General features: G+C 37.0%; 5 protein-coding genes across 5 annotated transcripts; 2 read left to right on the plus strand and 3 right to left on the minus strand.

Annotated features, from left to right (window-relative positions):
* Positions 1 to 4,463: 4,463 nt before the first annotated feature.
* LOC149923283 (uncharacterized) lies at positions 4,464 to 5,300 on the minus strand. Its single transcript, XM_090162389.1, has one exon. The coding sequence runs from the start codon at positions 5,298 to 5,300 to the stop codon at positions 4,464 to 4,466; it is 837 nt and encodes a 278-aa protein (XP_090018515.1).
* Positions 5,301 to 6,385: 1,085 nt separating this feature from the next.
* On the plus strand, positions 6,386 to 7,222 carry LOC149923284 (uncharacterized). The gene has a single exon (XM_090162390.1). The coding sequence runs from the start codon at positions 6,386 to 6,388 to the stop codon at positions 7,220 to 7,222; it is 837 nt and encodes a 278-aa protein (XP_090018516.1).
* A 546-nt stretch (positions 7,223 to 7,768) lies between these two features.
* LOC149923285 (uncharacterized) lies at positions 7,769 to 11,283 on the minus strand. Its single transcript, XM_090162391.1, has 3 exons — positions 11,079 to 11,283; positions 9,173 to 10,956; positions 7,769 to 9,109 (listed from the first exon to the last, which is right to left on the minus strand). Exons 1-3 carry the CDS (start codon positions 11,281 to 11,283, stop codon positions 7,769 to 7,771), a joined length of 3,330 nt encoding a protein of 1,109 aa, XP_090018517.1.
* Positions 11,284 to 11,313: 30 nt separating this feature from the next.
* Positions 11,314 to 13,174, minus strand: LOC149923286 (uncharacterized). The gene is made up of 2 exons (XM_090162392.1): positions 12,324 to 13,174; positions 11,314 to 12,262 (listed from the first exon to the last, which is right to left on the minus strand). Exons 1-2 carry the CDS (start codon positions 13,172 to 13,174, stop codon positions 11,314 to 11,316), a joined length of 1,800 nt encoding a protein of 599 aa, XP_090018518.1.
* Positions 13,175 to 13,700: 526 nt separating this feature from the next.
* LOC149923287 (uncharacterized) lies at positions 13,701 to 15,721 on the plus strand. Its single transcript, XM_090162393.1, has 4 exons — positions 13,701 to 14,199; positions 14,245 to 14,943; positions 14,993 to 15,378; positions 15,716 to 15,721. Exons 1-4 carry the CDS (start codon positions 13,701 to 13,703, stop codon positions 15,719 to 15,721), a joined length of 1,590 nt encoding a protein of 529 aa, XP_090018519.1.
* The last annotated feature ends 10,477 nt before the right edge of the window (positions 15,722 to 26,198 follow it).

Here is a 26,198-nt window from a genome sequence, read left to right on the forward strand (position 1 = left end):
TAATTTTGAACTGTCAATAGGTATTGAATTCGTAAATATAAGTATAAATATTCGAGTTTAATAACACTATGAGTAGGCCTTGGAGAATTCATACACGGGATCAGTTTGAAAGTTTTAAAGGTATGTAGGAAATTTATTATTATCTTCACATTAGAACAAGCCCAGATTGTTATAATTTCATAGACTAGTAGCTTGAACTAGCTTCAGCATTTTGTATAATGTATTTTAAATAATTTTATTTGGTATATTTGTGAATCGCTCCATGCTTGAAATTTTTAAGTATATTGGAGAGTAGTCTACTCTTGATCCATAGAATAAGGTGTGCGGATGCTTAAAACAAAAGTTAAAATTTGAAGTTGGTGATGGAAAACACAGCATTGAAAGTGTCCATTGTTCATGCAATAGTGGGTAAATATATTTTTTATTAAAATCCAATTCTTTAATGTAACCTGTTTTACTTATTATTCTAGAAATTCAGGCTTTTGCAAACATGCAGTAAATTGCTGGTCTATTTTCTATATAAAGATACTGAGAGCTATCCCAACTTTCTGACTTTAGAAGTGGGGTAAAATGAAGGAAAAGAACTAACAGTGCCTTCAGTATTGTACGGTAATAAAATGGTTAGAGTTGCGAGGGTTAAATTTGGCTGGTTCAAAAAGGTTTATGTACTCTTAATTGGTCACTTAGTTAGTCTCAAAAATTTATTTCTAGCTTTTAGTCGGGATGAAATATTTGTGGAGAGTCCATTTGTAGCGAAGATAATATCAATTGAAGAGGCAGTGACAAAAAATAACTAAGTTGGAAAGGAAGGAATCTACTGGTTAACGCCTGTAGAGGCTACTATGGAAAAATTCAGCTAGGCCTCTTCATTTTGTCTATTCTCTCAAGGGCTATTAAGTGAATAAAATGTTAAGATATGCAAATAAGTATTAAAAATAAAAACCATTTGAATTTACAGTATTATTTTTAACCATATTGGGATCTGCGGCAATAGCTCAAAATGTTATTAATCAACTCGAAAACTCATACCGAACCATCAGGGTGGCAAAGATAGGAAAATTGGGGTCCAATACAAAATAGAAAAATATTTTAACGCATAATTTTGTGGGCCTCAAATGTAACATTTTCCAGCGATAATGACAATCGAACGGCTTGACCTAAAATTAATTTAATTCATTAGCATTTCCTTATTTTGCAGTATATAATAAAACAGATCACCTTTAAAACGATTCACAAAACGTAGGGTCCTCTCTTTTTATTTAGTTACATTGGATTTGTAATAAGTCTACATGGTAAATTATTGCTTGGAATGGCACTGCATTTCATGCGTCTCTTGAATTCTCTTCATCTAAATGACAGTTATTATGATATATATTTAATAATATTAACTTTAAAATCAGTAATAACAAGTAAAATTTGTGTCTCACCATTTCTTTCTAAAAAGTCTATCTTTAAAATGGGCGCTGCAAATCTGTGCCCACTAACTAGGCATCTTCCCTGATTTTATATTAGTTAACCACACATTAAAAAGATTTTTGCATTTCGGAAAATTGTGAAACGATAACTCCAACGTTCTTTTCTCACCATTTACTCGAATTGTAATATTTTTAAAGGCAGTATTACTACAAAAAGGCAATTTATGCCACCTCTGCGCCTACAATCCGCCATATTAATCGTTTGTTTTGATCAACAAAGTACGCAGACAAACCAAGCTGCAGGGGTAGCGACTGTGGCGCCGCCTATACCCGTTTCGCTAGCGAATATAGGTGAACATTCTGTTCGTAGCGATTTCTCTTTAAACAAATTCTTATAATGTTTCTCTGGATAACTCCTAAGGGTTCCAGAGTAGCATTATACGTTCCAGCCCATCCAACCATACCATAGGAAATTATCGATTGGACAATAGCAAAATAAACTGTTTTTAACCAACATATAGGTAGGAAGTTCCTCAGTTCGTAGAACTTATATTGACATGCACGTAATTTTTTCGAAATATTATTAATATGCAATTTCCAGTTCAATTTTGAGTCAATCGTTATTCCCAAATATTTAACACTTTCCACTCTCTCAATTTCGGTACAGTCATGGTTACAATGGTTATGTAAAAAATGGTTATGGATGTTTATGGATAAATTATAGTAATTTTCTATTTTAGGTCTCTGAGCAAAACATATATATTTAGTTTTATCCGAATTTAAGGTTAATAAGCTCATATTTAATATTTTATACAGATGATCAAGAGCTATCTGAGCGTTTAAAAAGGATTCTTCCCATGAATTACCTTCACATAAAATTAATGTATCATCCGCAAATGATATTATACGCCCATGAATTTGTAGATTGCATAGCTCATTTACGTACACCAAAAACAGTATCGGTCCTAGAATAGTCCCTTGTGGAATACCATGAGTCATTGCTATTGAATCACTGTAGATACTATTTAATTTTACTATAGTAAAACGGTCTCGAAGATAGCTTTTGAGCCATTCTAGAGGAAGCCTACGAACTCCAATCTTATTAAGTTTTTTAATTAACAAATCATGGGAAACTGTGTCGAAGGCCTTTTTTAGGTCAATAAAAATTTCTATCATTTTTCGATTTTTATCGAGAGAATTATACAATTGTTTGGTTACCTCATATAATACATCACTTGTGCTTAAGCCTTGTCTAAAACCAAATTGATTTTCAGAAAGACAATTTTTGGACTCTAGAAAATTCACCAATTGATGTTTAACAAATCTTTCGTATATTTTTGAAACATTACTTATAAATGAAATCGGTCTATAATTTTCCAATTTCTCCTTACTACCAGCTTTAAAAATTGGTACTATAACTGATTTTTTAAAAACATCAGGAAAAGACCCTTCTACGATGGACAAGTTTAAGATAAAAGAGAGCGGAAAAGATATAGATGTTTTGCATAATTTTAACATTTTTACACTAATTCCATCATACCCATTTGAGTTAGTATTTTTTAATTTATCAATGATGTTTTCGATATCCATTGGTATAGATGGGTTGATAAAAAATGATTGTGGGTTTACATTTTCATTAACGATATAATTATAATTTGTAGGATTTGTAAGGTTTTTATCCAATATGTCTTTGGCTAATAGCGGACCGACAGATGCGAAATAAGCATTAAAGTGATCTGCGGCTATCTTAGCATTATTTTTCACGATTAATAATTGATCATTGATTTTAATTTTTTCTATAGTTTTCTGTCTCTTATTTACAGTAGTAGCCCCATTGATCAATTTCCAAATCATCTTAGGGCTTTTATCACTTTCATTAAACTTAGCTTTATAATAATTAAATTTTACAGTTTTTATTAAGGTTGTAATTTTATTTCTATAAACCTTATAATTATCTCTTAGATTTTGATTAAATGGTTCAGTTTTCAGTTTTTTAGCCATGGCATCACGTTTTTTTATGGACACAATTAAGCCTGTAGTAATCCAAGGTTTCAATTTACGCGTCTTATGGTTTAATTTAATTCTCCGTTTTTGTGTAAAAATAGTCAGGTTATTTTTTAAAATATCTATAAAATTTTCAGCAGCTTTGTTAGCATCTGTATTTTGAGTAACTGTGGTCCACTTTTCTTTTTTAAGGTTATTTACTAAGATATCATAATCAATATTTATAGATTCACAATAATTAGGACTTATTCCAAAACTACCAATATATGGTAAATTAGCCAAAATCGGATAATGATCTGTAATGTTAGTTTCACATACGGCTGTTCTGATTTCTAAATTGTCCCTTTTTTTTATAAATATATGGTCGATACATGTACTTGAATTTTCAGTCACTCTCGTTGGCTCATTTATACAAGACGCGTAACCATATTCAGATAATAATGTTAAGTAGTCAGTAGTCGTATTATTGTTAGCATTTAAATTAATATTAAAATCGCCTACTAACATAATGTTAGGAGCGTTTGACAACATTTGTAGACTACTAGCGAATTTTCTTATAAATTCCTGTACGTCATTATTTGGAGACCTATATACAGCAATAATTTTATATATCTGGCTATTTGGTAACGTTATTTCTATAGCTAGAATATTTGCATCTACAAAATCACAATCTATTTTTTTAAATTGTAAATGGTCATTAATATATATTACCACGCCATCATTCCTATTAAAATAAGTATCAGATGATATTATATTATATCCGTCGATACCAAATTGGTTTACATTATTAATTTTAAAAGTTTCGGTTAATATTATTACATCTATTTTAAATTTGAGAGTTTCTAGAAAGATTAATAACTCATTGAAATGTTTATTTAAACTACGGATATTTAAGTGTAGTAATATAAAATTTTTACAGTTTGTTTGATTTAGGTTTTCTGTGTTACAATGAACTATATTATAACTAGGGTTAAAAAAATCAAAATTCTGGTTATCTCTTAACATAAAAAATCAGTATTGGTTTAGGCAATATATCTCATCTATTTACTTGACATTTTTTAAATCATCTAAAATCTCAATTCTGATAGCCGGTTCGTTTTCCTGTTTACGCATAATTATTTTTCCATTTTGGACCCAAACATATTTAAAGTTAACGGCTTTTGCTTTTTGCTTTGCTTCATATAATAGTTTTTTATTCATGGGAGTTAAGTGTTCATTTGCATATAATCTGACCTTTTTCAAGGTCTTATTTACATCGGTAGCGGATAAATTTTTTACAGATTTAATTTTTTTCAACCAAATATCTCTTATTTTTTTTGACACAAAACAGATTCTAATAATAGGAATTTGGTTAGGTGAGCGTGGAAGCCTATAAACTGCATTTATGTCATTACAATCATAATTAAGGCCTACGGCAGATGCGATATCTTTTGTTACAGTAAATAAGTCTTCGTTGTTAGTATAGTTAACACCAGATATTTCTAAATTGCAAAAGAGGCTTCCTTGTTTGAGTTCATTAATTATTGTATCTTGTTCTTTAACTTTAGTTACCAAGTTTGCATAGTCGTTTTTTAGCAATTGATTATCATGTTGGAGGTCTTTTACGGTTTTAGTCATAGATTGTAATTCTTTAGTAAAATCGTCTATTTTATTAGAACAAAAATTTACCGACTGTTCTAGATCCGCAATTTTTTTCACTTGGGTTTCAATATCGTCTAGTTTGTTCATTTTTTGATTAATACTTTGAAGTTGTCGTAGTAATTGAGCCATATTGATATTTTCGTTAGGACTAGTTTCCGCCTCTTCATCAGATTTATTGTTTGATTTCTCGCTTACCGCTTTACATGGATCACATTTCCATACTGCCTTCCGGGAACCCATTTTTTTAAAACTTTCATCCGATTTAATTCCACCACAGGCAGGATGTAGAAATTCATGGTAGACGTAAACTCGACATCCACCGGGCAAGGCCTGATCAGCGCGTGGAAAACTCTACTTCAAACCGCTATGATTAAGATTGAAAACCCCGTAACTTCAGAAGTATTGGAAGAAGAAGTAAGATGCCTTTTCGACGCGGGTAGTGAAGTTAGCTTCGTAAAAGAAGAATACTCTAGAAGAATGAATTTGCCCGTAGTTGAAGAATTAGGATTGACAGTAAATAACTTTGGCAACGAATTTCTGAAGGAAATGCGGAGGCGCGTAGTTAGAGTAACCCTTCAGAACAAACGTTATCCAGGATTAAAAATTGAAATTATAGCTATGGAAGTACCTTTCTTGTGTAATTTAACGACTACCAAACATTGCGGAAAAATGGAAGAAATTATGAAAGAGAAAGGCCGATAAATGGCAGACGAACCAAGTTTAGCCAATAAAAATATTTCCAGTATTAGCGTATTAGTTGGAGGAGATTACTATTGGAACGTAGTAAAAGGTATAGAAAGGTACGGAAGATTTGTAGCTCTGGATACCTTGTTTGGATGGGTGATTCAGGGTCCACAAAGGGGTAAAAACTCAAGTGCGCAAAATTTTAGCGTCACGGCAATGATTACTGGAGTAGAAGAAGGAGAGATTAATAAAATTATGAAAAGTTTCTGGGAATTGGAATCATTAGGGATTAAAAGCGAGGAACAAAATTTAGGGCCCACCCACGAAGAAGTAATCAAAAAATTCAATGAAGAAATCGAATTCAGGGAGGGAAGGTATTACGTAAAATTCCCATGGAACGTGGATAAAACTGTTCTGCCTAACAATCTAACCCTCGCCTTAAAAAGATCCAAACCTCTTCTTAAGAAATTCCATAAAGATCCTAAATATTTCTCGGAGTCCAAAAAATAATTGACGATCAATTAGCTCTTGGTATCGTGGAAGTTGTCCCGAGAGAAAAGGAAGATACACCTGGAGCGTTCTATTTACCGCACCAAGGTGTGAAGAGAGAAATTAGCGCAACTACAAAATTACGCGTAGTAATGGACGGATCAGCGAGTCAATACGGATCTCCGTCGCTTAACAACTGTATGAGTTCTGGCCCCAATCTAAACCCAGACTTATTGCTTTTATTACTAAGATTCCGAAACCATCAAGTAGCCATTATGGCAGATATTGAAAAGGCTTTCTTACAAGTCGGTCTAGTGGAAGAAGAACGGGACTCGGTGAAATTTCTTTGGGTAAAGGAGGATTTAAATGGAAAAATTAAAGAGGAGGATTACCAAATATTGCGAATGGCAAGAGTTCCTTTCGGAGTTACAGCGAGCCCCTATTTATTAGCAGCCACGATCAAATATCACATAAAGCAATACGAGGGAAGCCACAGTTCAGCGGTAAGCGCTCTAAATAGAGATCTATATTATGACGATTTGGTGAGCGGAGCCAGCGACGTAAAAAAAGCGTTTGAACTCTCCGCTGGAGTTACCGAAATCATGAATAAAGCCAGCATGAGATTCCGAAAGTGGGAAACCAACTCGGACGAATTGAGAAAAATTTGGGGAAATAAAAGACAAGAAGCGGGTGAAATTACATTATTTGAAAGCGGTACCAACCGCGAAAATTTAAAGGTACTGGGCTTGAGATGGAACGCGAAAGCGGATCTGTTTTCTTTCGATCTATCAAATTTGATCGCGATGATGTCGGAAATGAAAAATACTAAAAGGCAAGTTTTAAGTGTAGTAGCGCAGATTTTCGATCCAATGGGAATGCTATCGCCGATTACAATTAGAGCTAAAATTATATTTCAAATGTTATGGGAACGAGGGTTAAAATGGGACGACGAATTTCCTCCAGACGTGGGAGAGTTATTTACCAAATGAAGAAGAGAACTACCCCAAATTAGAAGAATTGCCGCGTTGCATTTTCCATTGCCCAGAAGACGAAATTAGCGAATTTGAATTACACAGTTTCTCCGATGCGAGCACTAAGGCATACGCATCCATTGTTTACGTTCGTTACGTAACAAAATCTGGGATTTTTGGAGTATCTTTCGTGGTTTCCAAGGCAAAGGTGGCTCCCATCTGAAATAGCTTCTACCTTTACTCTGTGATTGAGACGCGATAGATTTAGGAAACGGATCTTAATTTAATCAGAACAATTGCTTTTAATGAGCGCAACAGGGAGACTACATCCAAATATACAGAATGTCCGTTACAGCCAAAAATTTGTAAAGGTTTCGTTCGTTGTAAAAAAACTTAAATCTAAGCCTTTTTCTTTCTCAAAGCACGAGACTCGTGCTCGCTCTTTCTTTTAATTTACGAGACGCGAGCTCGAGCTATTCAACAAAACAATATATATATATATATACTAACGTTTAAACAATATTTCTTTACACTCCCCCCCCATGAACGATTTTATAGAGTTCATTAATTATTTATCTCTAAGGGGTACAACAAATTAATGGATCTTTTCACGAGAGTTCCATTTGGCAATCGAATTTTGCAGGAGCGGATCTTCTGGTCGCAACCTTCAAACACTTCTTCCACTTTCACTAATTTCCATATCTGTCTAGGTTCATTGTCTCCTTTCAGTAAAGCTACGTCTCCCACGTCTATAACGGCATTCGGACTTGTTTCGTCCAGGTGGTGAACGGATTTTAACTGTAAAAGATATTCGGACTTCCATCTTTTCCAGAAATGGTTCAACACTTGTTGGTGATATCTCCATCTCAATAATGTTTGGTCTCGGGTTAAAGTGCCGGCCGTTACCGGCTCGGAATTTGGGGGTAGAGAAGTTAATCGTTTACCGACCAAAAAATGAGCTGGGGTTAATGCTGTAGGTTCCTCATGGTCGCTTCCTTGGTATGTTAGTGGACGTGAATTAATCACGGCTTCCACCTCTGCTAAGACGGTAGTTACTTCTTCGAATCTGAGTAGAGCGCCGTGTAAAACCTTCTTAAGCGCTGACTTGACGCCTCTCACCATTATTTCATAAAACCCGCCCCACCAAGGAGCCCGCTCCACGATGAACTTCCATTGGACGCCAATCTTACCAAAAAATTCGCTCACGTCCTTTTCTTTTACGCTGTTCCAAATGGAAGTTAACTCTTTGTCCGCTCTCTTGAAACTTTTCGCGTTGTCAGAGTAGATGATCTTGCACAGACCTCTTCTAGCTATAAATCTCCGGAGTGCTAAAAGTAATTTTTCCGTACTCATTTCGCTCACCAGCTCCAGATGTACGGCTCTAGTAACTGCGCAAGTCAGGAGACAGATATACGCTTTCTCTCTCACGTCATCTTCACTTCGGATATATAATGGGCCCGCAAAGTCCAACCCTGATGTTTCGAACGCGCTAGACTCCGTAATTCTGTCTCGAGGCAGGGGCGCAGTAACTTCCTTAGCTGATTTTGCTCTCCATTTTCTACATTTCAAGCACGCCTTAATTATTTTCTTTACTAATTGCCTGTTACGTATAATCCAATACTTTTCTCTAACTTGCGCTAAGGTATTAGCCGTTCCAGAGTGATGGACAAACTCATGCTCGCGGTCGACTATTAAACTGGAGAAGTAATGATCACACGGTAGAATTACAGGATGTTTCTCAGTGTAATCAAACTCTGAAAATTGGAGTCTACCGCCAACCCTAATTAAACCAGCTTCATCCAAGAATGGTTTGAGATAACGAATCGTTGAATTTCTTTTTAGCTCAGTTCCGGCCTTCAAGTCCTTTTGTTCTTCCTGAAAACTTTCAGTTTGAACTCGGCGAATCTAGAATTCTTCAGCGTTCCTTATTTCTTCGGCGTTCAGAGGGATTATCTCGTCCACTTTTACTAACGAATCTCTTTTTTGGTGTTTGCGCAAGTTTTGGAGAAACCTCAGTACCCATCCTGCTACTCTTAGGACTTTTGACAGTCTACTGCGTTGCTTAATATCCAACAGTGGTTCGGTAACTTGCTTTGCCTCGCACACCGTGAGAGCGACCTCTTCATACTTCCTTCTGGTTTCTTCTTCGACCTTTGAAATCTCATCTTCGCCTAATTTCTCTGGTTTGTAGTTCTTGTTACCCCAATTCTTTTCTTTGGCTACAAGCCAAGCAGGTCCATTCCACCAAATCTCGCTGCCTTGTAAATCTTTTAAGGTTTTTCCTCTCGTTAACAAGTCCGCAGGATTCTGAGAACCTGGACAATGATTCCATGAGCCTGGTTCGGCTATCTCTTGTATTTCTTCTACTCTGTTTCCCACGAAAGGTTTCCATTTTCTGGGTGAACCTCTTATCCAGTGAATGACGATTTTCGAATCTGACCAAAAATGGATCTTTTCGTTGTTGATATTCATACACTTACTAACTCTGTTTGTCAGTCGGGCTCCTACTAGAGCTCCCATTAGCTCCAGCCTGGGTAAATTTATCCTCTTTAGCGGTGCAACGCAGGATTTTGAAGTTACAAGACGACTTGATACCTTTCCGTTACTTAATGTGGCTCTTAAATAAACGACCGCTCCAAAGGCGGCTTCACTAGCATCTGAAAAACAGTGTAGTTGCATCTCTACCACAGATATGTCTTCCTCATTGAAAAAACAGAGTCGGGGTGTTGATATAAGTCGTAAATCGGGTAGCTCTGAGCACCATGAGTTCCAAATTTTGGCAAGATCCTGAGGTAACTCGTCGTCCCAAGATCTCTGTTTATCCAGCCACAGCATTTGGAAAAGCGACTTCGCTCTGATTGAGAATGGCGTTATTAACCCCAAGGGATCAAATATCCGAGCGGACAGCTGCAAAACGCATCTTTTCGTACTGTCCAACTGTTGTACAAGGGGTAGCAAGGCCTCTACTTCAAAGGAGAAGTTGTCTGTTTCTTCATTCCAGGTCATTCCTAGAACCTTAGATGACAACGAAGCGCTAGGTAAAATCAGGGTTTCTTGATTTTCGCTCGACGTCAATGACTCGTTGAACTTTTTCTTTTCGATACGCTCTCGTAGACCCTTGTCATTAGTATGCCATTTACATAGATTAAAATGTCCCCTTTTAAGGATCTCCTTCGCTTCCTTAACTCTGTCATAGGCCAATAGAGCGTTATCAGCTCCCGAGACAAAATCATCGACGTATCGATCTTCCTTTAGTATCTTACACGTTTCCGGAAATTCATTTCTAAATTGTTCTAGATGTTTATTTAGAACGGCCGCTAGGTGGTATGGACTGCTGTTAACTCCAAATAAAACTTTGGTGAATCTAAATATTATGTATTTTTGATTTGGGTCTTCGGTGTTTTCAATCCACAGAAATCTTACAGCGTTTCTGTCTCTTTCGTGTAAGTCGATCTGAAGGAAGGCTTGCTTAATATCGGCGACAATTGCTACTTTCTTTGTTCGAAATTTCACGAGGATTTCAAAGATGTCAGGATTGAGGTTTGGACCGGACATCAAACAGTCGTTTAGCGAATTCTCATTCTTCTTATGGCTCGACGCGTCAAACACAAGACGTACTTTTGTGGTCGCTCTTTCTTCTCTTATAACCGGTTGATGAGGGAGATAATAGAGGGGGTCAATCTCATTTGTCTCTCTCGCGACCCTTTCGATAATTCCGCCCTCTTCATATTCCTTTAAGGCCTTTTTGTACGCTTCAAATAAGTTGGGATCACGTTTGAATCTTCGAAATAGTCCGGCTAATCTCCACTTCGCCATATCGAAATTGTCCGCCAACTCTGGCATTTCTTCTTTCCATGGGAGGCTGACCTCCCACCTTCCTTTTTGAATTGAACCGTCTTTTCAAAGAATTCCACGGCGTTCTCGTTCATCGGATCATGGCCACTTTCTTCGGTGTCTCTTATTCCTAGCGATTCTAATTCCCAAAAACGCTTAAGACTATTTCCCGTTAGTTCTTCTTCTTCGTGGATCATCATAATGGAAACGGGGTCTATATTGACTTTCTCCGCGCAAACTTGCATGTTTCTTATTGTTGTCTGTCCCTGCACGACTCATCCAAATAGGGTGCTCATAGCGAAGAGAACGTCGTTTATTCTTTCGAACCTTCCCGTGTAAATCTTCCCACGCAAGTCTGAACCAATTAGTAACTGTATTTCTCCATTATTGTTGTCGCTTTGGCTTATATCTGCTAGTGGTAAGTTTTTTGATTCTAGGTTCCGTTTAATAGCTTCTCCAGGAACTCGAATTGTAGCCGAGCTGATTTCATCAGATTCCAACGCTTCGATAATGATTTCGGTCTCGTCTACTAGGCTTCTTAACTTCAACTCTACTTTGTTTGTTTTTAGCAGTGTCGGTTTTCTACTTCCGAATGTTTTAATTTGGAGACTCTCTACGCCTGTAGGTTTTAAACCGAGCTTCCGCGCTGTATCTTTCTTTATAAAGGTTCGCTGGCTGCCATTATCCATGAAACATCTGATAAGTTCATTCCCGTTCGGTCCTCTTGCTAGAACTGTAGCGGTTTGGAGAAGTATTTTTTCTTTCGTAGTAGGGTACGAACTTACTGTCCCTACAGATACTTCTTTAACTGTAGTGGCGGTGTTTGTTTTCTCGAACTCGATCTTCTCGCTTCGTCCCTTCTCTTTCTCTTCACACATGGCTGTATGGTGGCGCTTTTGACAGTGGTTACATTTGATCTTAAATCTTAGCCTGCAGAATCGAGAGGAATGTTCCCCTACTAAGCATCGAAAACAACGGTTTTTCTTCTTTAGGATTTCCAACTTCTGCTCTAGTGAAACGCCTTTACATTCTTCCGGCTTATGGGGTTCTTTCTCGCAAAATATACAATTTTCCTTTTGGCCTTCTACACCTGCGATTAAAGCGGATGTCGTGGTGGCTTTTTTGTACTGTTGATTCCTCGATAACTCTCTACTATAGCCTTGATCTTTGCCACTACTGCCGTGGTTGAACGCTCCGTCTTTTCTTCCGCCTTTATTTGTCAACCTTAAAATGCGCTCCCTTCCTTCCAAGTCTTCTTTTTATAAATTCCATTAATTCCGCTAACTTCCATTTTCCATTCGCTGACGCGCTCTTATTGAATCCTAGCGCTATGTCTTGTGGAATTCTCTTAATTAGCATTGGACACAAAAGTGACGCGCATGCCTCTGGGTCTTGACCTAACGACTCCAAACTACGTAGCTCTACTTGACATGTATTGTATAAATTCCTCAGGCCTACCACGTCTGATGAGCTTTCAACGGACTTTAATTTTAATAGATTTTCAGTGTGGGCATCTATCTGAATTTCTACTTTTCCGTACGTCTCTTTTAATAGCTGGATAGCGATATCATAGTTCCGATCTGATATTTGTAGCCCTTTAATGATGGCTTCCGCGTCTCCTCTAAGGAGTGATGCTAGGTAGTAAAACTTGTTTGCCTTGTCGGGTACGTCCTCGTTGTCGTGTTTAGTTGCTTTGTAGTGGTTCCAAAACTTGGACCACTCTGTTGCGTCGCCGTAAAATTTCTTTAATTCCAATGTGGGAAGTTTTACCTTTAACGCGCGATTTCTCGCTGTTCTATAGGAACCGGCTAAACTCGCTGAATCCTTTTCATTTTCTATCGCACTTTCGGCTCTTGTCTTCCATGATATGATTTCGTTTCTGAAGGTTTCAACTTCTCTATACTCTGCAGCTAGGTCGTCCAATGAAATTGCCTCCTCTATTTCTGAGTCCAAGTCTTTTAAGGCGTTTTCTTTTGGCTCCAATTGCCTTACGTTGACTCTCAGTGTTTCCAAATCCATTGGATCGGATTTAAGCGCGCTTTCCATTTCAGACAATATTTCTCCGATAAAGCCTCTGTATACTTCTCTCTTATTCTTTGCTCTTTGGACATCCCCGATGCCTCCTCTGCTTGCCATCCTGATTGATTACCTTACTCTATTTTAATCCGACTTTCCCTAAAATTACTCTAATCTAAAGGTCCCGGGTTTCGGCACTATGAAATAGCTTCTACTTTTACTCTGTGATTGAGACGCGATAGATTTAGGAAACGGATCTTAATTTAATCAGAACAATTGCTTTTAATGAGCGCAACAGGGAGACTACATCCAAATATACAGAATGTCCGTTACAGCCAAAAATTTGTAAAGGTTTCGTTCGTTGTAAAAAAACTTAAATCTAAGCCTTTTTCTTTCTCAAAGCACGAGACTCGTGCTCACTCTTTCTTTTAATTTACGAGACGCGAGCTCGAGCTATTCAACAAAACAATATATACATATATATACTAACGTTTAAACAATATTTCTTTACGCCATCAAACCAATTACATTGCCAAGGCTGGAGCTGTTAGGATGCTTGCTAGGAGCGAGACTCATTAATTACGTAAGGGACAATTTCTATAAAACCGGCATCGCCGCCTTTTTATGGACCGATTCAGCAATTGCTATGCATTGGATAAAGGGCTCATCTAAAGAATGGAAGCCTTTCGTTTCCAATCGAACCGCCGAAATTCAAAAGATAACCGACCCTCAAAATTGGAGCCACTGCTCGGGAGCCGAAAATCCAGCAGCGTGTAAGCTATTTTGGGAGGGGCCCGTTTGGCTAAAAAAGCCGAAATCGCAGTGGCCCGAGAAAAGATTCGAAGAAAGGAGAGTACCCGTCGAAGTCGGGGTGGAGAGAAAAAAGGTAGTCCTGGTAGTAGGATGCGAAACTAAAATCAGTATAGTCAACATTCTAGATTTGAACAGATATTATTCATTAGACAAGGCGATTAGAATCACGGTATACGTATTGCGAGCTTTCGGTAAAAATAAGGAAGTAGTAACCGATGGACAAAACGCCAATATTTTACACACAAAATGGGGTCATAAAATTATGCCACCGACAGCTGCGGAATTAAATAAAGCTGAGACTATTTGGATTAAAGCAACACAATTAGAAGATTGTAAAAGATAAATTAGTGATTTACAATTAAAAAAGACAATTTTAGCTACATCAAAGATTGCAACTTTGCACCCTCAGCTCGACGAAGAAGGAGTATTAAGAGTAGGAGGCCGTTTGACAGAAGCAGAGCTAACTTATAGCGAAAAGCATCCTATAATTATGGCAAAAACCCATCGCTTCTCCGAATTAATCTTAATGAGAAGCCACCTGAAAACACTGCACGGAGGAGTGCAAGAAACTATTACGCAAACCAGAGAAAAATTCTGGATTGTTTCTGGTAGGCAATTAGCAAAAAACGTAATTAGCAGTTGCATAAAGTGCAGAAAAATAAAAGCAAAGCCTTGCGTAGCACCAGTAGCTCCTCTTCCTGCGGATCGAATGAGAGAATCGAAACCGTTTGAAATTATTGGAATAGATTTCGCGGGACCATTATTCATACGCAAAACTAATGGCCCGCCAGAAAAAGCCTACATTTGCCTCGTGACATGCGCAGTCACTAGGGCTATTCATTTAGAATTAGTATCATCGTTAAGAACGGAAGAGTTTCTCTTGGCATTCCGTAGAGTAGTAGCGAGAAGGGGCATTCCATCGGTAGTCTATACCGACAATGCAAAAACATTTCACAAAGCGAACAAGGACTTAAAATTAATTTGGAAATGCTTAGATAGCGCAGAACTAAAACAACATTTTGGAGTGAATGGTATTACGTGGAAATTTATAGCCGAACGTGCAGCTTGGTGGGGGGGTTGGTGGGAGCGATTAGTACGCTCTACCAAAACCACTTTAAAAAAAAGTATTAAGTAGAGCCTCATTAACATACGAGGACATGGAGACGACACTAGCCGAAACTGAGGCAGTGATCAACTCCAGACCCTTAACCTACGTCTATAACGATATAAACGAACCCATCCCTCTCACACCTGCTGAATTCTTGATTGGGAAAAGAATTACCTGCCTCCCTTCTCAGAAATTTCCAAATGACAAATTACCAGCTACTCGTGTCGAATTAACTAAACGTTTAAAATACCGACAACAATTAATTCAAAACCTTTGGAAACGATTTCGACACGAGTACTTGATGGAGCTAAGATCGGCCCATCACGCCGCGACCGTAAAGGAAAATAGATTAATTGAAATTGGTGACGTCATGCTTATTCATGAGGATAAACTACCTAAACAGGTATGGAAACTCGGTGTAGTCACTAAAATCTTTTACGGCCGCGACAAAAAGGTGCGGAAATGTCAATTAAGAATGGCGAACCGTAGCGAGATAATCAGGCCAGTACAATTGCTCTACGCGCTTGAAATCAAAAATGATAAAAACAATTAAATAGCGCAACTGAACTATTGAAATACTATTGCAGTATTTCGGGGGGGGGGGTGGGAAAAAGTGTACTAATATTAACTAAAATTTCTTAAAATTAAAATTAAAATAATGGTAAAATTCAAACATTTAATAATTAAATCTTTTTTTAGAAGAAAAAGATATTACTTCTTTAAAATTGTATAAAATGTAGGTATAACAAAATTAGAAGAACCTCCAACTTGTCCAAATGATAAATTGGTCGTAAAACTATTGACAGGTGCTTGGCGAAATTGAAGAAAGGGTTTCGGGAATATCGGGAGAGGCTTCGCGACTTCTCGGGCCGTCCGGGCATGGTACTATTGTATTAAGTCAAAGTGGCGTACCTTTCGCGGGACGATTGATACACCGCGCGTTGGTTATCTCGCTTGGATAATGGTTTCGGAGAAAGTCATCTCTCCTTTTATGACCGAAAGCTTTTTGCTTCAGGCATGTTATAGTTTAAGAAGTTTAGGAAAGGCAGTTGGGAATAGACAAAAAGTTCCGTTGATTTTTGAAATTTGTATTCTTGAGGACGGAGAAAAAAGAACTCCATCCTCACTTCGCATTTGGAGCTCTTTCAGAGCAGAACATTTTTTCGTAAAAATAAAATAGTTTTTTGTTACGAAGTCAAATTATTACATTAAAATTTAAGTTAGCCCACAAATTGGGAACATTAATTAAATCCCGCTTATTATTAGTATTTAAAATTAGTTTACTCGCAAACTTAATCTCCCAGCATTAAATTAATTATAAAGGAATTGAATCCAGACGTTTGGAATTTTCTTTACGCAGGGACCCTGCCTTCTTAAGCCGCCACTGATTAGAGCCTTAGTTGGCGGGGGTGATATAATAAAACACGTACATATAGCGTATAAGAATAAAAGACGTATTCCATTAATGGGTAATGGGTTAAATGTGGGCCCTTTTTTGGGCGTATTATATATCTTATTCGAGTCTCTCTCGCCGGCTGCTGCCACAGTGAAAGTGTAAAGAATTACCATAGAAAAAAATCTTAAATACGGTAATTCTTAACCACATTGGCAGTCAAAATTGAGATCTTATTTTTTTTTGGCTCCCAATAGTGTTAATCCAGCATTGCTTGGATTCGCCCCTGTTTTTGCGAATCGGTTAAAATTAATTCTAAAATTTTCGGCATAGTCCAAGAGCCCATGACAAAATAAGCATGTGATAAGGTACACGGTGGGTCAATATATTTTTAAATTAGGTTAGTGATTTGTAACAAAGAACTGTTTGTCTTACGGGTCAAAGTGGGGGCTTTCCGGAAATACGAACCACGTGACGGCACTTCCGGTGACATTGAAAATTGATATAACCTGATATTGGTATCATTCGATTGCTAAATTAACGATCAAATCTGAACCAAGAGGCGTATAAGACTAAAAAACTAATTTTTAGCCCCTCCCAAATGTACATGTGTAAGAAATAATTACTTTTTTAGTCTTATACGCCCTTTTTTCAGATTTGAAGGTTAATTTGGCGATATTTGGTAAGAGCACGTTGAGACCAATCGAATGATACCAATATCAGGTCATATCAATTCTCAATGTCACCGGAAGTGACATCACGTGGTTCGTATTTCCGGAAAGCCCGAGGGGCTAACCACTCTTAGAAAGTCTATACACCGGATTACACTTAGATTAGCACTGCCAAAGGCAGTAACTTCAAAGATTACGCGTAATCCCATTAGTACAGTCAAAGGTACGGCCCCTCGGGAAAGCCCCCCCTTTGACCCGTAAGACAAACAGTTCTTTGTTACAAATCACTAACCTAATTTAAAAATATATTGACCCACCGTGTACCTTATCACATGCTTATTTTGTCATGGGCCCTTGGACTATAATCTTAATCATGAAAATTCTGTTATGTTTAAATAAAGTCGTCTGAATTATAATTTCAAACAGAAGATAACCGAAACTTAAAAAAACAGGAATCAATTGGCGGCTTTTAAAATTCATTTTGCGTGTGAAAATACCTCTACATGTTATGGTCAAAAAAGGACGCAAAGAAGGCTGTGTGCCCAAAACCTGTAGTGTCGCGCGCTAAAACGTCATTTCAAAATCCGTCAATAACGCGACTAGGAATGGCTAACCGACTAATTTATTTTGCTGATAGTATTTTATGTGAAATAGAATCGTAGGTAGCTTAATTTGTGGCCACTGATGGTCAAAGGGGTCATTAAATGGTCATTGATTGAAGTTTTCTGACGTAAGTTAAATTTTGAAAGCTTCAATAGCTGTTTATATAAAATACGAGAGGTCACGTGATTACGTTAGATTCATCGTGCAGTTAGGGTTAGAGAGCGCGCGCATATTTTTGTTTTTGTTGAGCTCGCGCGAAAACGCACGAGACCCTCTACACGGAAATATTAGGACGTGCGCGCTCCAAAATATAACACTTTTTAGTTTTTATACATGTATGCGTATATAATATTTTATAGAAAGAGCTATTCCCTCGAAGAAAATTTCGCCTCTCCCCTCTCGCTTTGGTGCGTTCAATCCGGAATCCCCTGCGTTCTGTTTTGCGGAGAATTTCACCACCCTCCCGCTTTGGTGCGTTCAATCGGTAATCGTCTGCGTTCTGTTTCGCGGAAAATTATAAGCATTTTTCTACTATATTATAGAAGCATTTTTCTACTTTATTATGGATGAAGTTCCTATCATATTATAGATGAATTTTCTATCATATTATAGACGAAGTTCCTATCATATTATAGATGAATTTTCTACTATAATATAAGTGAACATGTCTCTACTATATTATAGAAGCATTTTTCTACTTTATTATGGATGAAGTTCCTATCATATTATAGATGAATTTCCTATCATATTATAGACGAAGTTCCTATCATATTATAGATGAATTTTCTACTATAATATAAGTGAACATGTCTCTACTATATTATAGAAGCATTTTTCCTACTATATTATAGAAGCATTTTTCCTAATATATTATAAAAGCATTTTTCCTACTATATTATAGAAGTATTTTTCCTACTATATTATAGAAGCATTTTCTACTATATTATAGAAGCATTTTCTACTATATTATAGAAGCATTTAAGTAATATATTATAGATGAATTTTCTACTATAATATAAATGAATTTTCTACCATATTATAGATTAATTTTCTACTATGATATAAGAGAGTTTTTTCCGGTTTGGCGTTCCATATAGGTGGGAAACCACATACGCAATATCTGGACGAGTTCGTTGGGAAAGATATAACAATATGCCAATGATCTTTCTATATGCTGTTTCAATTTGTGGGTCATCTGACGAATCCTGATTTGTTAGGATTATACCAGGTGGTAATGGTGTTCCCAATCTATCATCTTCTACGATAGTGAAATCTTTGGTGATCTTCTCTATATAACTACGCTGATGAATACTTAGTTTCCCTTTTTCAGAAAATTCAAACTCGTCTCCTAAGAAATTTCGTAATTCGCCTAGGTCAACTATTTAAAAATTTTCTTTCAGTATTCTAGGTATGTTTGCCATAACATTCTGATTACGGGTTAAAACAATGATATCATCAACATAAACTATTATAATTCCATCCAACCCAAAATAGTATATACAGTTACATCCAAGTAATTTCTTCATTCCACCTCCAATTAAAGTTTTATCAAGTTCATTGAACCACTGACGACCGCTCTGTTTTAAGCCGTATAAAGCTTTTCTTAGTAACCAAACATGATCTTCTTTAGCAGGAAATACAAAGCCTTTTGGTTGGGCCATGTATATAATATCTTCTAGCTCGCCGTATAAATAAGCACATTTCACATCGAAATGTCTATGATGCCAGCCCATACAAATAGCAAATATAAAAATAAATAGGCGTATAAGACTTAAGTTGACCACCGGTGCATATACATGATGATAATCCAATCCATATTGTTTTGAAAAACCTTGAGCGACTAAACGTGCATTATATTTTACAATTTCTTCTTCTGAATTATTTTTCAAGGCGTATACCTAGCGACTACCTACCATTTTCCTATTTTCTGGTTTTGGTACCAATTCGTATACTTCACGTTCTTTAATTGTAACCAATTCAGCTGTCATTGCATCATTCCAATTGTCTGATTCGGGACTATTTACCGCCTCTTCAAACATCTCTGGAACTTCTACGCAGTGGACCTCCATGTTCTCGGCTGATATATTAACTTGTGTTTTTGGTAATGGTTTGAATGAAAACTGTGAAATATCAACTTCTAGACCCTTTTCTTCAAAATAATCCAGTAATTCAGCTTCGGAGCAAATTCTCACTTTTTGGTCATCATAATAATAAACGTCAATTCTGTCTTTGGTTGCTCCTTTTTGTCGGGTTTTTTCTTCTCTTCTCCACCCTCTTGGGACATGAGCTTTTCTAGGAACATCATCTGGCGTAGTATCTGGTTGGACTATAACTGGCTTACTCTGTAACTCTTGAGTAACTGACTCAACTTCCCTCTCAGGAACTACATGTCTTTCATCGACTACTTCACTTTCATCTTTCTCCTCACAATTTTGTATCCTAGGCCAATAATCATTATAAACATAGTTATAAATCTGTTCTTTCGTTTCATTTAACTCCTTTACGCCACGCTTATCCTCGTTAAATGTTACGTGCTTAGTCTCAATAACTATGCGCTCCCTTGGATACCAAACTCTATAGCCTTTAGTCTGATTCGCATAGCCCACCCTCACTCCTAATTTAGCTCTATTTGATAATTTACTTCTGTGAGGTTTTGGAATGTAAGTAAATGCCAAGCAGCCATATCTCTTCATATGCTTCACTGATGGTTTATATCCTGACCATTTCTCTTCTGGTACTATTTCAGGAATTTTCGAATGTGGTAGGCGATTTAACATATATACGCTTGCATGAAGAGCTTCCCGAGGGGCTGATCACTCCGCGTAATCGGTGTACAGAGCCGTACCTTTGACTGTACTAATGGGATTACGCGTAATCTTTGAAGTCCCTGCCTTTGGCAGTGCTAATCTAAGCGTAATCCGGTGTACAGATTTTCTAAGAGTGGTTAGCCCCTCGGAGCTTCCCCCCAACGTTCTTGAGGTAACTGTGCATCTTCTATTAATGTGCGGGTGCCATCCATTATCGTCCTGTTATACCTTTCGGCTACTCCATTCATTTCAGAACTAAATAGGTATTTGTTCGCTCTATGTGAATACCATCTCTCTTCAAATTCTCTTCAAAATAACCAGCAGTGCACAGTACTCCATACCGTTCTCAGTACGCAGCCTCTGAAACCTTTAACCTGTCTGTCTCTCCGCCCAATTTTTATAAAGTAAAAATTTCTGGAAGACCACATTTTTTCTTTGCAAGGTGTAAATACTGGCTCTTCTTGAAAAATCGTCAATAAACGAAACAAAATACCGTGCGCCTCCCTTTGAGGCTACAGGTGCAATTCCCCAAACATCACTATGAACAAGTTCTAAAACTGACTTTGTAGTTATGCAATCTTTACCTATGGCTGGGGCCTTTGTAGCTTTCGATATTCTACAGGAGTTACAAATCTCCATATTTCCCTTTAATTCTGGTAAACCATTTACCATTTTATTCTTCACCAAATTTATCATTCTTTCTACACTCGGATGTCCTAGACGCTTATGCCATAAGACTAATTCATTTGCTTGACTGGTTAAGCTTTTTTGATTATTATAACTTGTCTGCCTATACCTTTCATCCGGAGGAATATTTTCCAAATCTGTACGTACATATGCTTCAAGACAATATAAGTTATTGTCATTTAAGTGGGATATCATACAAAAATTATTTGGCCCATTATAGACTTGTATAGTACTTTTATTTTTTACTGCCTTAAATCCACTTCCGTCAATCCTCCTGGCAGACAACAAATATCTTGAGTATAATGGCGCATAAATAACATCCCTAAGGTAAACTAATTCTTCACCCCTTTGGGTTTTTACCATCAACGCTACGTCACCTCTTCCTATTGCCTTAGCATGAACTTGCGCTATGTCAATAGGAGTCTCAATTTCTCTATAGTTATAAAGCCAATCACGCTTGTTGCAAAAATGGTGAATTGCAGCGGAATCATAGACCCAAGTGTCCTTATCTTCCTCTACAGATAAACGAGCGGAGGCATAAAATGACTTTGTCTTAAATTGAAAATGTTGGCCTCTATAATTTCCCCTTCCATTATGTCTATGTTGGATTCTAGAATTGGTTCTAAAGAACCTTGCAATATGCCCCATTCTATGGCAATTTGAACATTTTTCTTGATTAGTATCGTTATCTTTACAGTCTTTTGCAAAATGTCCCGACTTGTTACAATTGAAACAGATGACTTCATGTCTTGTATTTCCATTATAATCTTGTCTTCCACCTCTGTTAGAATTACTAAAATTCCTCTTACTTGGTTGTGCCGAGGACGCATACCCAGACTGGGTTACGGTTTCTCCAGCTTCTTCATTTGCAACTCTTTTTGCCTTTCATTTTCGGAAATGAGTAAACTCTTCACTTTATCAGTTGTAAAGTCTTTATCATCAAGGGCGTAGGCACGGACCACAGTATTTTCATATTGCTTTGGGAGTCGATGTATCATCTGGTAAGCTACTTCATCGTCACTTAACTTCTTTCCGGCTAATTCCAATTGCTCGGCCACGCTAATAATTCTTGCCAAAAATACAGACATTGATTCAGGTGGATTATAACGCAAACTCACAAATTCTGATCTAAGTGTTGCAATGCGGGCTCTAGACTTGGGTTCATAGATGTCAGCTAATGCCTTCCAAACCTTTATAGCTGAATCATATTGTGCTACTATTCGTTTATGTTGATCATCATCAGCCAGGGATATTCTTGCTGAAGCTTTCTGTGATCTAAATAAATGCCGCTCCTTCTCTTCAGGTGTTGCTGTGCTCCCTACAACATCAGTCCTAGCAACAATACCCCATAATCCACAATCAAACAATGCCATTCTCTTATCTAACTTCCATCTCTCATAATTAACATCATTTAACTTCTTGAATGATAAATAATTTGAATTTTGCTTCAAGTGATCCACCATCTTGGAAAAAACGTCTTCTTAAACGCCAACTGAAACCCTAAACACTAACCCTTGGACCTAACCACGAGGTTTGCTACCATGTTAAATTAACTAACTGATAATATAAACTAAATTCATTAAGTAAAGACATAATCATTAAAAGAATAATAAAGTGTTTAATAAATAAAACAGGTTAAAATTAACTACAGCTTAATGCATCAAAAGCTCAAGGCAGACTAACAAGACTGAACTTTTTAACAAACAGGTTGAGAAATACGCTCGGCAGTGCTGCCATGTTAACTGTTAAATATTTCCCTTTCGTCGAATAGCTAAGTAGACTCAACACACTTAGCCACCGACGCTTGTTAAGCTACGGTGTTTTTTTCTAAAACAGCTTTGGCGAAAGTGTTTAAGCAGTTTTAAAGTTATTAACGTCAATTTTTCCTGTACCATTTTATTTTTTTTTAGATATGTATAAAATTTTTAAATGTGGAAATTTATCAATTTGTAGTTAAATACGATCATCGTCAGGAATCGAACCCGGGGCACAGCTTTAAAGTTTAAATACAAGTAAAAACGGGATAAAAATAAATGTAATATTTGTTTGGGTGGGAAGATTATAAACACCTTACGTAGATTTTTATATTGTTTTTAAAGTCTACATTTTTAACGTATGAAAATTTAAAGGTCAAATCTTGTTTTACCGCAGTCAGCAGATAAGATGGTTAAACGGTAGAAGTCGTTAGTTTTTGTAATTTATTTCGTTTTTTCAGTCGTATATTTTTATCTACTGTGTGTTTAGCGTAATTGTTCATTTACGAAGAAAATATCGAGTTGTAAACATCGTGCGCTTACATTGGTCTGGTTTTTAACTGGGTCGTCATTACTTCGTAATTTATTTTAAACGTTTTCTCGACTGATTAAGATGTTTAATGCAGTTCATCAATTGGGTTTGATTGTTTTTATTTATAAAGAGCCCTAACTATTCCGTCTATGGTCATTAATTGATATACGATCTGTTGTTTAGTCAAGTGGCTTTCTGCGCTTTGTGAATGGTAAGTTTTTCACTTCTTGTTAATACATTTTTTTTTGGTGTGGATATTTGTATATCTACGATACCTAATGCAGTCATTGATTTACTGGTTGTGCGAGTCATTATATGATATTGGAAATTGAATGGTTTTGGTCCTTTTCATGCGGTATGTGTCACAACGTCAACTGGAAGTCTACGAGTCGTCCATTACCAGACGTCGAATATAACTATTTTACGGTATCTTCATCAAGGGCGAGTGTTGAAATAAAATGAGCGTTAAAGATGGGGCCAGTATTTCGTAATCGAGAAAAATACAAATACCCTCTGTAGATATTTATTTCATTAAAATTTGCTTCTTATTATATTTAACTGATAAACTTGTTCTGTAAATAGAGTTAAATTCAATTGTACATTGGTTTAGTACGTCTAACTCGCTGTTGTAACTACTTAATTTCTATTATTCTGAATAAATTAAACTCGGTTGTTTCGTCTCAATTATTTTAATTAAAATAAAAAAATTTATACCGTGCGGGATTGAACCGGGATTAAGTTTTTAGTAAATAACTCTGAAATACGGAAATATCTTTAGGGGGCGTCTCGAGAAATTAATACCACTAGGGACAATTCTTCCGAGGATAGGTATATTTTGGCTTTCCAACTTGTTTTCAGTCTCATTTCCGCTAAAATTGACACTTCAATAACACTAAAATAAGACTGTTTTTAGAGTAAGATTTTAAAAAAAGTGTCTTAACCAAACAGTTTTTTTGGCTACCCCCAAATAAATAGTATGCATAGAATCTATCGCGGTGGAATTTATAATATCAGAGAACAGACTTGATAAAACAGTTGGTCCTTTTACTCCTAATATGGTTTTACCCGTTTTATGAGCTTCTATACCGGAAGCAACTGTTTCGTTATGGCTTCTGTATGGCTTATCAATGTAAACTTTATCAAATGGATAAGTATACACGTGGCATACCGATTTACCTTTCTAGGAGCATTTGGGGCAACCATGAGCTCCAATAAACTGTGTCATATTTAAAACCATACATTTCGCTGGTAAATCGCAAGTGCCACATAACAGTTTACCACGGATTTTAATCGGGCCGTCATCATTCGTTTGCATCTTTACTCCATTAATAAGTTTCTCATATTTGGCTTTTCAGGGCCAATCCAAACACCAGCAAATAAGGTGTTTTCTTTTCTTAATCTTTTAGGAGCTGGTAATTCTAAAATATTTAAAAATAAAGGCCAAATACTTTTCTTAGATGATTAAAAAGTGGTACACCGTCGGTATACCACATAAAGGAAATGTGGTTTCTATACGAAAGGAACTGTCCATCACGAATCATATTTTTGTATATTTCCCCATCATATATATCAGAAATTACATCGTTTTTAGCGGTTCTACTAAATCGATGCTGCAGATCTCGAAAAAACCACGTCTTTTAAGCATAAAAGATAGCTGACTAATAAAATTTATTTCTACCAGATGCGATATATTTCTTTCGTCTTTAAATCTGCTTTACACAATTGGCTCACGACGTTTACGTCGAAGTCATTAGTTAGGCATTTATAACAAAATGTGTGGGTTTTAAGGTAAACTATTTGAAAAATTGACGAAAGAGGTGGGAAACATAACTGCAACTGAAGCCTTTTTCTCTACGACTACGTTGCGTACATCAATGCGCAGAATCGCAAAAGGTACAAAGGCCGTTTAGCGAAAAGGGGGAATAAATTGGCGGTGTGACCCGGCTTGCGGTAAAGTTTTAGTTTTACATTCAAATCAATAGAAATAATAATTGTTTCTGTAAATTTCGGTATTCAGGAAAATAAAGTAATTTTTCCTCATTTTTCAAGACTATAGACTCTTAAACGCGAATTTCCAATCGACCGCCATTACCTTACAGTCTACGGCGAGGGTGATGAGAAAACCGGTTTTGGGGGGATTAAATAACTGCGGTAGAGGGTTGGCTCGTTGGTTGTCTGTACGATAATGGCGGCGCTCAGTAAACGTTTCTAAAAAGAGTGTATACTGAGGGAAAGCAAAATATAAAACGGGAGCGGAACACGAACGGAAATAATATCGGAGAAAAAAACGGAGCGGAAACGGACGGAAAATATTGACGATAAATGAAACGGAGCAGAAACGGACCGAAATGATAGGCGGCCATCAAACGGAGGAGAAACGGACGGAAATAATGGGCTAGAAATAAACTGGAGCGGAAACGGACGGAAATAATGGGCTAGAAATAAACCGGAGCGGAAACGGACGAAAATTATGGGCTAGAAATAAACCGGAGCGGAAACGGACTAAAATATTGGGCTAGAAATACACCAGAGCGGAAACAGACGGGAAAAAAAGCGGACTGGAAGCGGAGAGAAATAACGGATGAGAAACAAAACGGACCGGAAACGGACGGAAATAATAGGCGATAACATAAACGGACCGGAAACGGACGGACATAATAGGCGAGAACCTAAACGGACCGGAAACGGACGGAAATAATAGGCGAGAACCTAAATGGACCGGAAACGGACGGAAATAACGGACGAGAAACAAAGCGGACCGGAATTGGACGGAAAT

The sequence above is a fragment of the Leiobunum rupestre genome, chromosome 11, assembly GCF_980474605.1.
Source record: "Leiobunum rupestre chromosome 11, qqLeiRupe1.1.hap1, whole genome shotgun sequence".
NCBI lineage: Eukaryota > Metazoa > Arthropoda > Arachnida > Opiliones > Sclerosomatidae > Leiobunum > Leiobunum rupestre.

Bases quoted from the DNA above. Each gene is read 5' to 3' on its own strand.
- LOC149923287 (XM_090162393.1), top strand. From the start codon at position 13,701: ATGCATTGGATAAAGGGCTCATCTAAAGAATGGAAGCCTTTCGTTTCC. The intron at 14,200-14,244 runs GTAAAAGATAAA...AGACAATTTTAG, and splicing joins AGCAACACAATTAGAAGATT to CTACATCAAAGATTGCAACT. The intron at 14,944-14,992 runs GTTGGTGGGAGC...TTTAAAAAAAAG, and splicing joins ACGTGCAGCTTGGTGGGGGG to TATTAAGTAGAGCCTCATTA.
- LOC149923284 (XM_090162390.1), top strand. From the start codon at position 6,386: ATGGACGGATCAGCGAGTCAATACGGATCTCCGTCGCTTAACAACTGT.
- LOC149923285 (XM_090162391.1), bottom strand. From the start codon at position 11,283: ATGCAAGTTTGCGCGGAGAAAGTCAATATAGACCCCGTTTCCATTATG. The intron at 10,957-11,078 runs GTGGGAGGTCAG...ACTTATTTGAAG, and splicing joins GGTTCAATTCAAAAAGGAAG to CGTACAAAAAGGCCTTAAAG. The intron at 9,110-9,172 runs GTAAAAGTGGAC...GAAGAATTCTAG, and splicing joins ACCAAAAAAGAGATTCGTTA to ATTCGCCGAGTTCAAACTGA.
- LOC149923286 (XM_090162392.1), bottom strand. From the start codon at position 13,174: ATGGCAAGCAGAGGAGGCATCGGGGATGTCCAAAGAGCAAAGAATAAG. The intron at 12,263-12,323 runs GTTAGCGGAATT...GCGCATTTTAAG, and splicing joins TCAGCGAATGGAAAATGGAA to GTTGACAAATAAAGGCGGAA.
- LOC149923283 (XM_090162389.1), bottom strand. From the start codon at position 5,300: ATGGGTTCCCGGAAGGCAGTATGGAAATGTGATCCATGTAAAGCGGTA.